General features: G+C 49.9%; 1 protein-coding gene across 4 annotated transcripts; it reads right to left on the reverse strand.

The window, feature by feature from the left end:
- Positions 1 to 3,280: 3,280 nt before the first annotated feature.
- LOC122373375 lies at positions 3,281 to 13,713 on the reverse strand. Of its 4 annotated transcripts, none has more exons than XM_043351353.1 (12): positions 13,668 to 13,713; positions 12,081 to 12,245; positions 11,771 to 11,934; positions 11,246 to 11,458; positions 10,319 to 10,672; positions 9,764 to 9,926; positions 8,484 to 9,220; positions 7,567 to 7,968; positions 7,006 to 7,147; positions 5,842 to 6,362; positions 4,170 to 5,350; positions 3,281 to 3,767 (listed from the first exon to the last, which is right to left on the reverse strand). In XM_043351353.1, the coding sequence occupies exons 2-12, from the start codon at positions 12,175 to 12,177 to the stop codon at positions 3,737 to 3,739; spliced, it is 4,005 nt and encodes a 1,334-aa protein (XP_043207288.1). In that variant the 5' UTR covers positions 12,178 to 12,245; positions 13,668 to 13,713; the 3' UTR covers positions 3,281 to 3,736. The 4 variants fall into 4 exon arrangements, with proteins under 4 accessions (XP_043207288.1, XP_043207287.1, XP_043207290.1 ...); XM_043351352.1 differs by lacking the exon at positions 13,668 to 13,713 and adding an exon at positions 13,614 to 13,657; XM_043351355.1 differs by lacking the exon at positions 13,668 to 13,713 and adding an exon at positions 13,590 to 13,657.
- Between the last annotated feature and the right edge of the window lie 107 nt (positions 13,714 to 13,820).

The raw sequence follows: 13,820 nt of genomic DNA on the forward strand, positions 1-13,820 counted from the left end.
ACGGGGTCGCGACCTAGCGGCCGGGTACTGCAACTAAAGATGTGTATTTTAAAAACGTGTCGGGCTGGAATCGAACCAGCGACCCATTCCATAGGAGATTACCACTCTTCCAACTGAGCTACCAAGGACGCACGAGTCAGTGCTTTGAATAAGCCATGGTACTCTGCACGGCTTGATGACATGGTCTGGTGCGTATTGCGACGATTTACGGCGAAGCGGTTGGGAGCAAATTTGGTTTTAAATGAAGGTTATACGCCATGTTTCTTGACCAAATTTTCAGAACAAGAGGGCAAAAGCAAGACAGTACGCTGGAATTGGTTGTCCAGCGGCGACATGCACGTTTTATGATTGGCGATCGCCGGTCGTGTGAGCTGACGTCACGCAGACAGTCAGCGCCATCTCTGGAGCGTCGGGCGACATAGTCGAGGGGCCGAGTTTGGCTATTTGGGGGGTGCGAATGCGATTAAAAATGTGCCGCGCACATAGCCACGATCGAGAGCTGTCGATTGGTGGTTGAATCGTGTCTGTAGGTGGTGTGGTTGGAGCGGTTATTGCAAAAAACTGAAACGCTTCACGTATTATTTATTGTCGATTTGTAAAGGGCACTAGCGTAATTTCCTGAGGTCTAATCGAAACGGGTATTTAGTCAACCATTCATCATTTTGGGAACAAATTCAGGCTTCGAAGCAGCATGCAGCACTGGTGCAAACAGCATTACATAGTGCATCGATCAAGGCCATAATATAGGATCGATGCTCAAGGCTGGTTGCTAGCTCATAAGAAAAACTTCTGGTAAAAACGTCCAACCGTTATTGTAGGTCTGTTCACCGATTCCGTTGGAGATTTACAACGGTTGGTCAAAGCATACAAGTAGGTATCCATCAACTGACTATAACTGGCTGCATGAACTTTAGACTGCTACCTATTGTTCGAGAAAATGCACTAAATTTTCGCCTGTACATATATGCCATGTCGCTGACGTGCGCACGGTAACGCGCTTATGTAGTGATATGCTACCAGCTCAAATGCATGCCTTATCATCTCGCATCCATGCAAAACATGTCGTGGATGACATGCACTCACATGATAGTTCATATCCCAACATAATCTTGAATACCAAAGAAACGACGCTCCGAAAATAAAAACAGCTTGCATTACTGCCAATGCTATATGTTGGGCCTTTTTCTCTTTTTTTTTTTAGCTAGTTTTTGCATTCTCTTCGATTTTCCCGTCCGAGAGGATACTCAGCTTTGTGTAACGGACAATGTTTTTTTTGTGTGTGTCTGTCGTATTACGCTCCCTTTTTCATTAGCTTCATGGCAAAACAATTGCTCCTGGAACCAGCTTTAGACATTCACACCTGTCGTTTCATTAAAAGTGTGAATGTCTTTCAATGTAACTTATACTTGGGAAGAAACTATACGTAGCGTCTGAATAACTGCTGAACACTCCACAGCAACTCAACATCACGAACAAGGCGCGGCCCAAGGAGAAATTTCACCGAAGAATAGGCAATAAATGCGTACTGAGTAGTCTCCCCGAGCAGACAATAAAAACGTGGCGTTACAAAACTGATCACTTCCGAGTGCCTTTTCCTCGGAGAAAGAAATGCTCCTGTAGTGCTGAAAGTCAGACGTACTGCTCTTGCATGGAGGGAAATGAATTCTTTGGAAGATTGCGAGACGATCAGACGCCTGAGGATGAAAGACACACAAAACAGAAGGCTAGGGAATAGAGATTGGTAACGAACATGCGAAAAAGGTGACCAGACAGTGGCAAAACAGAGAATAGGGGCAGGGACAGAGAGGTAAGGTTGCACTTACTGACGTGCATGCGATTGGGATTGATTGAGAGAAATAGTAACTGTGAGGAACTGTGAGAACAAACAAACAACTCATTACCCAGTTGCAGCGGATTGAGTGACGGGAATGGGTAGAACTGTGAGACGGAACAGAAAGAAAAAAAAACGTCACAAGGAAAAGAATAAGATGTTAATCATTCATGGTCCAGGCAACTTGCAGTGGCTATTAGGAGCATTGGGCAAACGTACAACCGTGAAAGGGCCATTATGCTCAAACATCCTGAGCCTTGACATAGTCCTGAGTTGACTAATTTTCTCCTTCCATGTTAAATGTGACGAACACAAACAGCTAAGCACCCAACAAAGGAGAAACGGCCAAGGGCTAACCTGAGGCAGGGTCGAGGCATGTCGACTGTCGAGTCGACTCACTTACTCACGACTCACGACTCACAATACTCACCGAGATAAACGAGGAAGGGGCCGTTCAATGTCACCGGGACATGAGTTATCTGGGTGGCGGAGGAAGGAAGAGAGAGGAAGAAAGAGGAGAATAAAACAAAGGAATGAGAGAGAAAGAGAGAGAGAGAAAAAAAAACATCGATTGGGAAAATATTGTCACAACCACAACGGCCCACCGAAGGTCGATAGCAACACTGAAGTCGCTAGCCGCCGCGCCGTCCAGAATTCTGGGAGGTAGGCTGACCCGCACGGCAGTGGTGTGAGGCGGCACAGCCTACCCGTCCAGTGAAACGACGAGAATCAAACGCCAGGCGGCAGCGGAGGAGCTGGTAGGGAGTGAGGGAGGGAGGGAGGAAGAGAGAGAGCGAGAGAGAGAGAGAGAGAGGGAGAGAGAGAGAGAGACAGAGAGAGAGAGAGAGAGGGAGGGAGAGGGAAACAGAACAGAGTCAAATAGGGGCTCCGCTGCTCTGCTACTTCACGTTGTCGACGGTTTTTCTATTAGCTCAGCGTAAGTTACCCTCGCGTAATGCTTGGAATTCGGTAAGTACACTGAAACGAACAGAAGGGAGGCTGAAACGTAGTCCTCTGCCCCACCCCCTCCTCCATTAGTGGATTTCAAATTTATATGCAAACGTGCTCGATAGATGTTGTGTTTTGAACATAACCCGTGAAGTGAATTGTGTCTTGTGCATTTCGCTTCCCTCGTGCAAACCTATCATCGCCGTGAGGCCATTATCTAGACTCCGGCGTCCAATATTTTGGCCTCGTTCCTGTATGCATGTAATAATCATTTACCCCGATAACCAGCGCCAATAAGAACCGTTCGCAGAAAGCCAATCGACCACGCCCCAATCATCACGTAACAGGAAGCAGGGTTCTCCCCTGTTCAGTTAAACCATATCATCTTCAACGTGATCCCTTATCATCGCTTGCGCGCTAAAACTACCCAATGATAACTACCATTCGTCACCCGTGCCAACACACTCATCCGTCTATCCGTTCCACCGATCAAAGACAGAGTTCAGAAATGGGCAGTGATATTGAGGATTAGCAGATGATGATGATTATTCGAGACTTCAATGCCATCACACAGCCAGGCAACTCAGTTATGAAGTCGTCACGACCAGGGTAACATCCACGCTGGACTAAAAACCATTTGACAAATGTTCTTCCTCTAGACTATAGCTTACGACATAGCTATTAGCTGCGTATAAAACTGTGAAACAAGCATCCACCTTCGTTTCATGCACATAACAACCACCTCAGACACAGACAAGACATATTCACTTTCATGACAAACTGGATCTAAAGCACTCCAAAACACACGCTACCACGCCGATTCAGTCTTTGTACCAAAACGTTGCGACTCCTCTTGATATAACTCCACCCTCCTTCTGAGCTATGGAGCTCAGCGGGCTCTCCCAGGGGCGCCGGTGCTCCGTCCGTACTATGGAGAACACCGTGTTCCCTACGGTCTCATCGTGAGCTCCGCATCTGTCGGCCACCCCTGTCGACGGAGCACACATTACGGTCAATCCAGATAGATACGAGTGACTTGCTAGTTAGGAAATGAGGAATGGTTGGGCGAAGATGGATTAAATCGTGTTTCAGCTAACAGAGAGAAATATTGGCGGATGGTTACGAATCCGTTTAGTATAATGATCATTAATACGACAAAATAAATCAGTTTCGCTCTTGCGATGCTTGAATATGTCTTTGACGACAATTTAGGCCTGAATCACAAACCCTTAAAAATGTTTCAACCCCAAGAACGTGAAGACCTCCGCCGCAAAAAAAGTCATACGCAGTGCTACAAAGTCGCCCGATATCCATAAGTGAACTTATCATCAGCTATCTTACCCCCCCCCCCCTCCACCTGTTTCAAGCTTTGCTCGTTTTTTCAGCTCACCTTGCCGACTCGCCAGTGTTCTGTTTTCCTCGAGCGGGCACCGTGCGTCCCCTTCCAGTTCCCGCGCCCGCCGTGGGCCGCTTCTGCTTCGCTCCCGGCTCCTCACTCTTCCCTTCCTCCTCACTCTTCCCTTTCTCTTCCTCTGCCGGCCGCTTTCTCCTCGCTCTCCCCACCTTCCCCTCATCCTCTGCCGTCGCCGGCTCAGACTGCTCCGCCTCCGTGGCCCGAGATCGGCCCTTCCCAGCGGCTGTTTTCTTTGTCGCCATCTTGTTTACCTTTGAAATTGCCTTGCTCTTAGCATCAGCATCGCAATGTTCGGATTTGTCGGCTGGTTTATCGTCTGTTTCGGCAGAGTTTTTCTTCCCGTCGCCTGTCTCAGTATTAGCTGATTCGTCTGTTTCGTCTGGTACTTTGGTGAGTCGTTCGTCTGCCGTCTGCACGTCTTTCGTCTGTTTCGCGCTTGCCGCGTCTTCGCCGTCTCCGTCTTTCCTCATCGCTGGCTCGTCTTCTGATGGGCCTTTGCCTTCAAGCGGATCCGGAGTATCTTCGCACTGTTCGATGTACTTCCTCATGGCTGCTAACGTGTCGTCTTCTTCATCAAGCGCTTCAGCTGTCTGACTAGAATGAGGAGACGACTTCGAGTCGCCCTTCTCGCCTTCTTCAGCCACTACCGCGCCACCGCTTGTCGCTGCTGCGTCGCCCTTCGCCGCTGAAGCGTCATCCTTCGTACTTTTCACCTGTGCAACACTGGCCTCAGAATCCTTTCCTTGCGTTGGCAGCTTCTCAGTTGCAGCTGTGCTCTCCTTTGAATTACTCTTAGCTTTCTCAACCTCCTTTGCTGAGTCTTTCGTTACTTTACCTTCCTTCGGATCTGCATCTTTCTTTCCTTTTGTGCCTGTTCCTGCTTTAGTTTGTTTCCCTGCTCCAGTCTGTTTCCCATTCCCTGTAACCTTCTGCTTGCCAGTCTGCTGTTTCGAGCCCTTCTGTCCCTCTTTCTTATCGATGGTTGACGTGGACGATGTGCCCTTCTTCGTGGCTGCTGGCGATGTTGCATCCTTCTTGCCTTCCTTACTGACGTGAATCATAGTGGCTTTGGGTTTCAGTCGCTTCGCCGCGATGTCAGGCAGGTCTTTGGTTCGTTTCTTTCCACGGCCAATGCCGTCCGGAGCTGTCTTGACGCGCTGCAAAAGATAAATGGCGTCAAACGGCGCTGAAAACGGGGTGCCGCGGGGAATGGATTGGTGTGACAGCGAGTGACCAGGAAAACACTACGCCGCTGAACTGTAATGGGGCCATCAGTAACACAGAGAGTGACCAAAAACAAAACTCTGCTGAGCCCAACAGAATGGAGCAATTCGTAACACAAAGCGACAACCAGAAAGCCCGCTACCAAACGAGTTTTTGATCACATGAATCTACACTGTAAAGAACATGATCATTGGAAGACCCTAGGATCATCCAAATACTTCGAAAAAAATGTGTATTGGTAATTCAAGCCTTCTAACTATTGTAAGCTCCAAATCTCTAACAAATATGACTGCTCCACCCCCTCCCACTGACATAAGCTCCAGTGGTGGGCTCTAACCGCCCCTCAAACCAATATGCCCTCCACCAGCTCCTCTCACCAACACGAAACCCAGCCCCCTACACAAGAACTCCCTCCCGGTCTCACCGGCGTGAGGTCGACGTCGGGTGACCAGGCGCGCGGCGCCCTCGACCGTCGTCCACTGGACATGGTCCGCACGGGCCGGTCGTCCTCCGGCTCCTTCTTAATCACCGGCCTCTCCTCCTCCTCCTCCTCTTGTTCCTCTTCCTCACCAGCAGTGTTCTTATCTCCATCCTTGTTATCAACCTTTTCACCCTTCCCTTTCTTCTTGTTGTTTGATTCTTTATCCAACTTCTCTCCCTCTTCTTCACCATCATCCTTCTTCTCATTGTCTCTCTCCTTCCTCTCCTCCTCTCCCTTCTTCTCTCCACCATCCTCTATCTTCTTTCCTCCTTTCGCCTTCTCTCCCTCGCCCTCCACTCCCTCTGCCTCCCCGTCTTCCACCCTGTTCTCCGAGCCGTCAGACTGTCTCGGTGTCTTCTCCACCGGCCCTCCGCCGTCGCCGTCTCTCTCAGGGCCGTCCGCCGCGGCGGGCTCAGTGCGCCGCGGCCGGCCTCGGCGGTGCCTGCCCCGACCGCGGCGGCCCTCTGTAGAGAGGGGAGAGAGGGAGAGAGGGGTGGGAGTTAGTGGAACTCGAGCAGTGGAGGGGGATCAGCGATAGAACACGTCAAAGCAGACCAAGTCAAATTCTATACTACGAGCCAGGTAAGCTCTGATGAAACGCGTAGCAGTGGATTTAAAGCCGTAGCGCAAAATTAAAACCAGCTTATTCATAAACCAGATAGACGAATCTAGTGATGTCAATTACGGAAAATCGGAATACCGATACCAAACCAAATACCAACCAAAACCACGGGAAAATACCGAAACCAAACCAACTTGGGAAACTGAGGGAAATACCAACTTTTTACCGATTTTTTAGCCTCTTATACATTAGTGAGGGCTTACGATACCAACAAAATACCAAACACATTACGATTGAAATACCAAATACCAAGTTGGTATCGGTTTAGTATCGGTATACTAAAAAGTTGGTATCCGATTGACGTCTCTAGACGAATCCTAACCGCAAAAGCCCATATACCTGCAGCTGTGCCCACTGCATTCTGACCTGAGAAACTAATGATGCTGATACTTCAAGGAGGGCTAAAATCGAGCTCATTCCGAAAAATGCTCAAATCTCAGCTCGCGAACATCAAGTACAAAATCAACCTCAGCTGTTGTACTCACTGTTGCCGGGTCTCGGTTTGACCGGTGACCGGGGCGAGGTCGGGGTCGGGGTCACGTCGGCAGGGGCGGCACCAGGCACGTCCTCCGGGAGGGGCTCTCCGCTCCGGATCGCCCAGATATTACACAGGTGATCTCTGGCTGACTGAAATGGGGAGGTGGTGAGAGGGAGGGAGGGTCAGGTATTACTGCAAGAGATAAAAGAGAAGAGAAGAGAGCAGAGAGCAAAAAAGGAGATGGAACTGAGAGAGGGATGGAGAAAGGAGTGGGCAGGAGGGCAGTACCAGCACAGTTACCAAATTTCGTGAACTTATGAATATTGATTTGCTTAATGGGAGCCAAGTACTCAGCTGCAACAATTATCCAGGAATTTCCCTCAGACAAAATCAGAAACAAGCCGTCTTTCACACATATCCCCAGCCCATCTGTGCACAGCCCTTCCCTTCGCAAGGCCAACTGTCCTCATACCCAACCAGCCCTCATAACTTCGCTTACACACGATGTCCAGCTACTGATCCAAATCACAGTTTTATCCCAATTACTACAGCTCCCCCGGCCACTCACCGTCTGTAGCGGCCCGTGTGTGTAGCCCTGTCCGACCAGCACCGTACAGGGCACACACACCATCTGCCGGGGCCGCGTCTCCCAGCTCCTGCCCAGACACTCTGTCAGTGCCTCCGTCAGAGGAGTCGCCCTCGAGTCACGCAGCACCGCCGAGGAGAGCGGCGTGAGTACCGCATCGCGCGGCTGTTCGCCGCACACGGCACACACCGCGCTGAACACGCCCACGCCGACAGTGACAGCTGCGTCAGAATCGCCGCCGTCGCCGCCGAGGGCGCCGAGATCGCCGCGCGCGGCGTCAGTGGCCGGGTCGGTGCCGCGCGGAGCCTCGTCGGCTGCTGACGGCTCCAGGGGCGCCGCGGCGGGGGACGGAGGGGCGGGGTGGGAGGTGGGCGCCGGGGTACCCTGGAAAAGGAGAGAGTGCTAGATTAGTGGGTGATATAATATGATGATTACGCTACCAAATGGCGGGGTGCAAGCATATTAAGCAGGCTGGTACACTTTGCTTATTCAAACAATAGCGGGTCCGGGATTTAGATAAGGCTTCCGGTAAATTAAGCAGGATAAACTCAACACACAACATTATTGGAATGTCAATCAAGGATTACATGCAGCTAAAAATAGCATACAAAAAAAATCCCTAATAATCTGCAATTAGATACATCAAATCCAGCGACAAAGGCGTGGATGTCCACTGATCGCCGATATGTAAAAATGAATGACACATGTTCCAGAGATAATAATGGTGATATGGTTTAGCGTAGGATGCTTGGACTATGTAAGTCGGTCAAAACCTATTTGAGAGCACTTCCAGCTGCCACAAACTCAAAACGATCATTTTCTCTGCCAGAACGAAAACAATCATTTCCAGCCCAATCCTCCTGTCCCCTCCTTAATCACTCTTTCCCTCCAAGACTTACCTCCTTCTCCGCTCCTTCAGAGCTCTCAGTCTTCTTGTCCTCACTACCCATCAGCTGCTCCAAGGCCTCCTCCACCGATTTCTGAGAGTTCGAGCCCGGTACTCGCCCCTCCCCCTCCACTGTTACCGAGGGGGTTTTCGTCTCCATTTCTGTTACCTTCTCTCCGCCGGGTTGTGGGTTTGTCGTGTTTGTACTAATGTCTTCACACAGCATATCCGAGCTAGGTTTGGAGGCTACTTTCTGATCTGATGGTTCGCTGGTTGGGTTCAAAGACACACTCTCCGCCTCTCGCAAAGGTTGTGAATTAGCATTCTCTGACACCTGATCTGAGACATCTTTCGCCTTTGACGCATTATCGTCCTTCTCACTTTTAACCATTCCCTCGCTCTTGGTGACAGTCTGCGTCAGACCATCACTCACTGATGTTTCAGCGACTGACGTCTCCATCACTGATGGCGCTACTGACGTTCCATCTACCGCCACACCTCCATCAGTCCCTGATGTCGCCTCTCCCATGCTACCGCCTTCCTTTTGTGAAACCTCCAGCGTCATCTCTGTCGCGAGTTCCGTCGTCTCCGTCGCTTTCACGGCCCCCTCGCCGTCTTGTGGCGTCTTTTCTGACACAGTGGCGGTGGCGGCCGGCTGGGGAGCGTCGAATGGCGCCGCTGCTGTCTCTGTATTGACGGAGAACTGCTGTACGGTAGCCGCCGAGTCGGGCACGGTGTAACCAGAGTCGTCTGTGAAGACACGAGTCGGGTGATAGGTATTAGAACTCCGAGGACAAACGCTGCCTGTAGCCCTTCTTACAGGATCAGTGGCCATGCCATGATGGCTGTTTTTATTGAAATTTCAACAAAGCTCATATTTGATAGGTAGGTATCTGTAAAATTCGTAGAAAAGAGTAATAAGAACGTAGTTTGAGCATCGAACAATGTAAAAAAGCACTTATTCTCAGAGTCACTCATTCACTCATTCACTCACCTCAGTGAGTGAATATACTGAAAGCTTCCCAAGCACGTACGCGAAGCTTATCACGGTTTTAAGGTGAGTCTACAGCGGGCTCGTTATGTGCCATATATTCCCAGTTTCATCACTACACCCCTCCCTCATCCATTGGCCAATGATCTGACGGACTGACGGACTAACGGACTGACGGACCTGACGAACTGACTGGACTACAACCCCCCCCCCCCCCCCATCCACTGACCTGACGGATTGACGGACTAATGGACTAATGGACTAACGGACTGACTGACTACACCCCTCCCTCATCCACTGACCTGACGGGCTGGCGATATACTGGACGCTGCCGTCCTCTCCTGTCACCTGGATCAGTCGGATGACGCCGTCCGGACCGGCGGCGCCCTGGGGCACCTGGAGCACCACCTGCTGGCCGTCCTCCTGCTCCAGGATCAGCTCCTGGCCCGCGCTGCCCTCCGGTATCTGCGCGGGAGGAGGTGGGGGTGAGGACGTCACCGTAAAAAGGTATGACCGATAGGGAGCGTTTAGGAAGAATACGCCCATAACTACCAGAGCTGATTGGATCCTAAAATGCGTAAAAGCCTTCTATTTCTTTTTGTAGTTCGTAACTAGGTAAACAAACTGATTAGGAAAGTCGTTGACAGATAATTAGTAAAACAGAAACAAATAATAAGCTGGTAAAATTTCAGCTTAACAGTCACAAACATCCTGTAATCATCAAATTATCGGGCGAATTGAAATGTCCAACTCTAATGGTTGGCGTTACGCATTACGTAGGCGCACCAGCATCTTAAGTTGTCCCACTAGACATGTCCCAGTGTCTCCCTAGCAGAAGACACCGCTTTCTCACGTACCTGCAGCACCATTTCACCACCGCCGCCGGCCGCGTCCAGCACCATCTCCTGTTGGTGCTGTCCTCCATCCTGAATCACCAATTGTTGGTGCTGCTGCTCGGTTCTATCTTGTATCACCAGCTGCTGACCCTCACTACCATCTTGTATCACCAACTGTTGGTGCTGCTCGCCTCCCTGTATCACCAGTGGCTGTTCTCCGTCACCACCGTCCACCCGGAGCACCAGGCCGTCACCAGAGCCGCCGGGCAGCACCACGCGGTGGCTGGTGGCGTCACCAGAGGGCACCTGGAGCACCACCTCTCCACCGGCGCCGTCCTGCAGCACCAGCTGCTCGCCCTCGGCACCCTCCGGGACCTGGCGGCGAGGGAACGGGGGAGGGGCGGTCAATGCGCCGAGAAGACGTCCACTTCTTTGGGATGGCATTGCCTTGACTTTGTGGAAGGCTATAAATCTTATTTTTATGTCAGAAGTTTTTAAAATTGTACCCGAAGGCTTGAACTGGGCCATGGGCAGACTGCCAGAGGCTAGAGTCAGAGCCATAGCAATCTAAGCAGGGCTTGTTGCGCAGGCTCCGACTCCTGCCGTTCGATCGCCCAATTCCTGGCATATAACGGCAGAAGATACATGCCAAAGTTTAGCGTGTCCATCAAAGCCGGACATGGCCCATCCCACTCAACTGACTAACTGGCTGCGACTGCTCCCACCTACCGTAGACCATCCCTGTTAGGAGTGTCAAATGTCGAGCGCCGGAGCGACTCGACCCCTGGATATCATGGCCTACCGAGAATGCAATGTTCTACAAACTAAGCTACAGGACGGAAACTGTTAAGCTTGAGATGTTAGTGTTGGTGAGATGAGTTGCCGGACTTTCGTCAAGACGGGGACGATAGTCCGACAACTAACATCAGTGATACAAACAGCCCTCACCTGCAGCACGAGCTCCTCCTCCTCCGCATCTCCGTCTCCTCCGACAGTGAGCACTAGTCTCCCTCCCTCCTTCCTCAGGACGAGCTGACCGGTCTCCACCGCCTGCTGGGGCGGCGGCGGCGGGGGCGGGGGCGGCTGCCGAGGCGGCAGGGCCGGCAGACCCCCGCCGCTCCGGCCCAGGACGCGGGTCGGCGCCGCCTCCCGCCGAGCCACCTGGTGGCGAGGAAAAGAGTTACAGCGATATAAAATGAAAAACAATGACAGTTGAACAGCTATCAAATGCACAAACAAAGGCAGTACTGGGGTGTGAAGACACATAAAGGTTTATAGGTATATCCACTGGGTCAGCCATGCATCGAGTCTTATTCTACTCTCAGCCGAGTGCCATCCTCAGCTCAGAATATCACTAATCAGGGCTGAGGCACCAACAACAATACATGCAACTCTCTCACAACTATCTCACATTAAACACTCTCCCATCTCACACTCTCTCACCAGTCTCCCATTCTCCTCTCTCCCTCTCACCTGTGAGACATGAGGCGCGCGTCCTTTGACCATATACCGCACACCGCGCTGCTGCTGACCAGTGAGACCCGCCCGCGCCGCCGGCCGCTCCGTCTCGGCGGCCGGGGCGGGCGCGGCGTCCACAAAACAGCCCAGCGACGCGTCGTAACGCTGAGGGACCGGCCCTGACGAGAGACGGGGAGAAATGTGAGTGTGTGAACAGAGCTTACCATCCGATGTTTCTAAATGACATTCTAAGATTCATCCTAAGACACATGCTTCACAAAGCTAAAGCATAAGCAGTTGAACAGCATTAATTAATAATTCTCACCTCCACTGGAAGATCCTTGGCTGGCATTCCTTGGAACAAACACGGTCCTTGTGTTTCCTGCAGGATTCTTGTTGAAGATATTTCGTCTGCCTGACATGGTGGTTCACATCTGCCTCAGGTCTGCAGCTGCATTAAGCTGGGCTAAATGAATGCTTTAAGGAGGACCTGTAAGAAAAAAGTGAACTTTTACTACAAGAGGCTGGAGGCAGAAAGTTAAAATATTATAACTCAGAAAACAAGTATAATCTTATTGAGATCAGATGACTGGTTATTGAAGAGCAGCTCGGATGATTAAAATATCTTCAACTGTAGGAACTATTCCCAAAAAGGTCTAGCAGGTATGGACTATGGTGCTTTGTGGCAAATCTGAAAAATAAAATGTGAGCCTTGCCAGTAAAACATGAATGCCTGCTTCTGATTCCTATGGAATTACTGTAGAACCCAACCATTCCAGCAGCTTTGAAAAAAAAACTAGGATATTGCAAGTGCAGTAGACATTCGTAAGGAAATAGCCCCAGCTTCACCTCAACCTGTCAGCCGCATTAGACATAGCAGGAGTGTTATTCTTCACTCATAAGTCATAACCCATAAATCCATATATGGTTCAAGTGCGTTGTGAAGGCTTAAGCTCTCTTTTAAAGGGACCCTCCCACCTTCAAAAAAGTTAATGAATTGGCACGAAAGTGATGTCGCTCGGTTCAGAAAGAGCGAAAACGAATATCTACCAAATTTCATCGAAAAATATTCACCGATTTTCAAGATATTAGACTTTTACTTTTGTTTACTTTTTGGGATCTCCGCTTTTCCTAGCGACTTTATTTGAAAGTGCGGCATTTGTTGCGCGCAAAGCAGCATATACCACCGCGTGCTACCAAACGTTTTAGTAAAAGATTTAAAAATCGTTAGATCTCCGCTGACGTCACAAATTCTAAGGGGGCATACCAATGCACTAGCCCCTTAGAATCCGAAAACTGCAAGTTTGAAATTCCATATCCCCGAATTAAAGCATTTGTCGATGTTGTGAGTGCCCAAACCGGTATTTGCAGGCCATGGCCACCAATTTGGCTATCTCAACTCAAAACTAATGTTAAGGTGGGAGTGTCCCTTTAAGTCCAACTTTTCCCTTGGGAAAAATCACCAGTTTCCATTATGTTCTGCACTTATAAGTCACAACAGCTTTTACCAGTCACATGAAATAACTCCATTCAGCAAGCCTTGCTGATGTGATTATTTCGTGAGTGGCTCTGTTGACTTCCCAATGTGAAGCTTTTGAAAATAGATTCCAGCTGCCGGCAATTTCTTTAATATTGATATTGATGATGAAACTAGCCTCAGAGGCTCCGCACAGCATTGCTGAGTGCTGATTAGCGACAGTGTTAGGATTAGAAATGACCAGACACCAAAGGATGCAGTCAACTGTCAGAACTTTTTGGCCTTGGAATACATTCATTGACATCGGATGATAGGATACATAATAAAAGAGTTACAGTAGAAACATGAAAAAATCACAGCAAGGCCATAAGTGATGACAACAGCAAATAGATTTGTTGTTGCGGTATAGGACACGTAGCAGCTTGGCCTAAGCACCTTAACGTTCCTATGTGTGTGAAAAAAAAAATAATTTACCCCACCCACTACTCTCGTCAAACGACGCCGTTTAGCTGATCGTGTTCAGCAGCTAAATGCCAGAAAGAGATACGGAAAAATATCCGCCAGTTGCCTGGCATTTGTCATTCAAAG

This window comes from Amphibalanus amphitrite, unplaced genomic scaffold (assembly GCF_019059575.1).
Source record: "Amphibalanus amphitrite isolate SeventyFive unplaced genomic scaffold, NRLGWU_Aamphi_draft 001485F_arrow, whole genome shotgun sequence".
NCBI classification, from domain to species: Eukaryota; Metazoa; Arthropoda; class Thecostraca; order Balanomorpha; family Balanidae; genus Amphibalanus; species Amphibalanus amphitrite.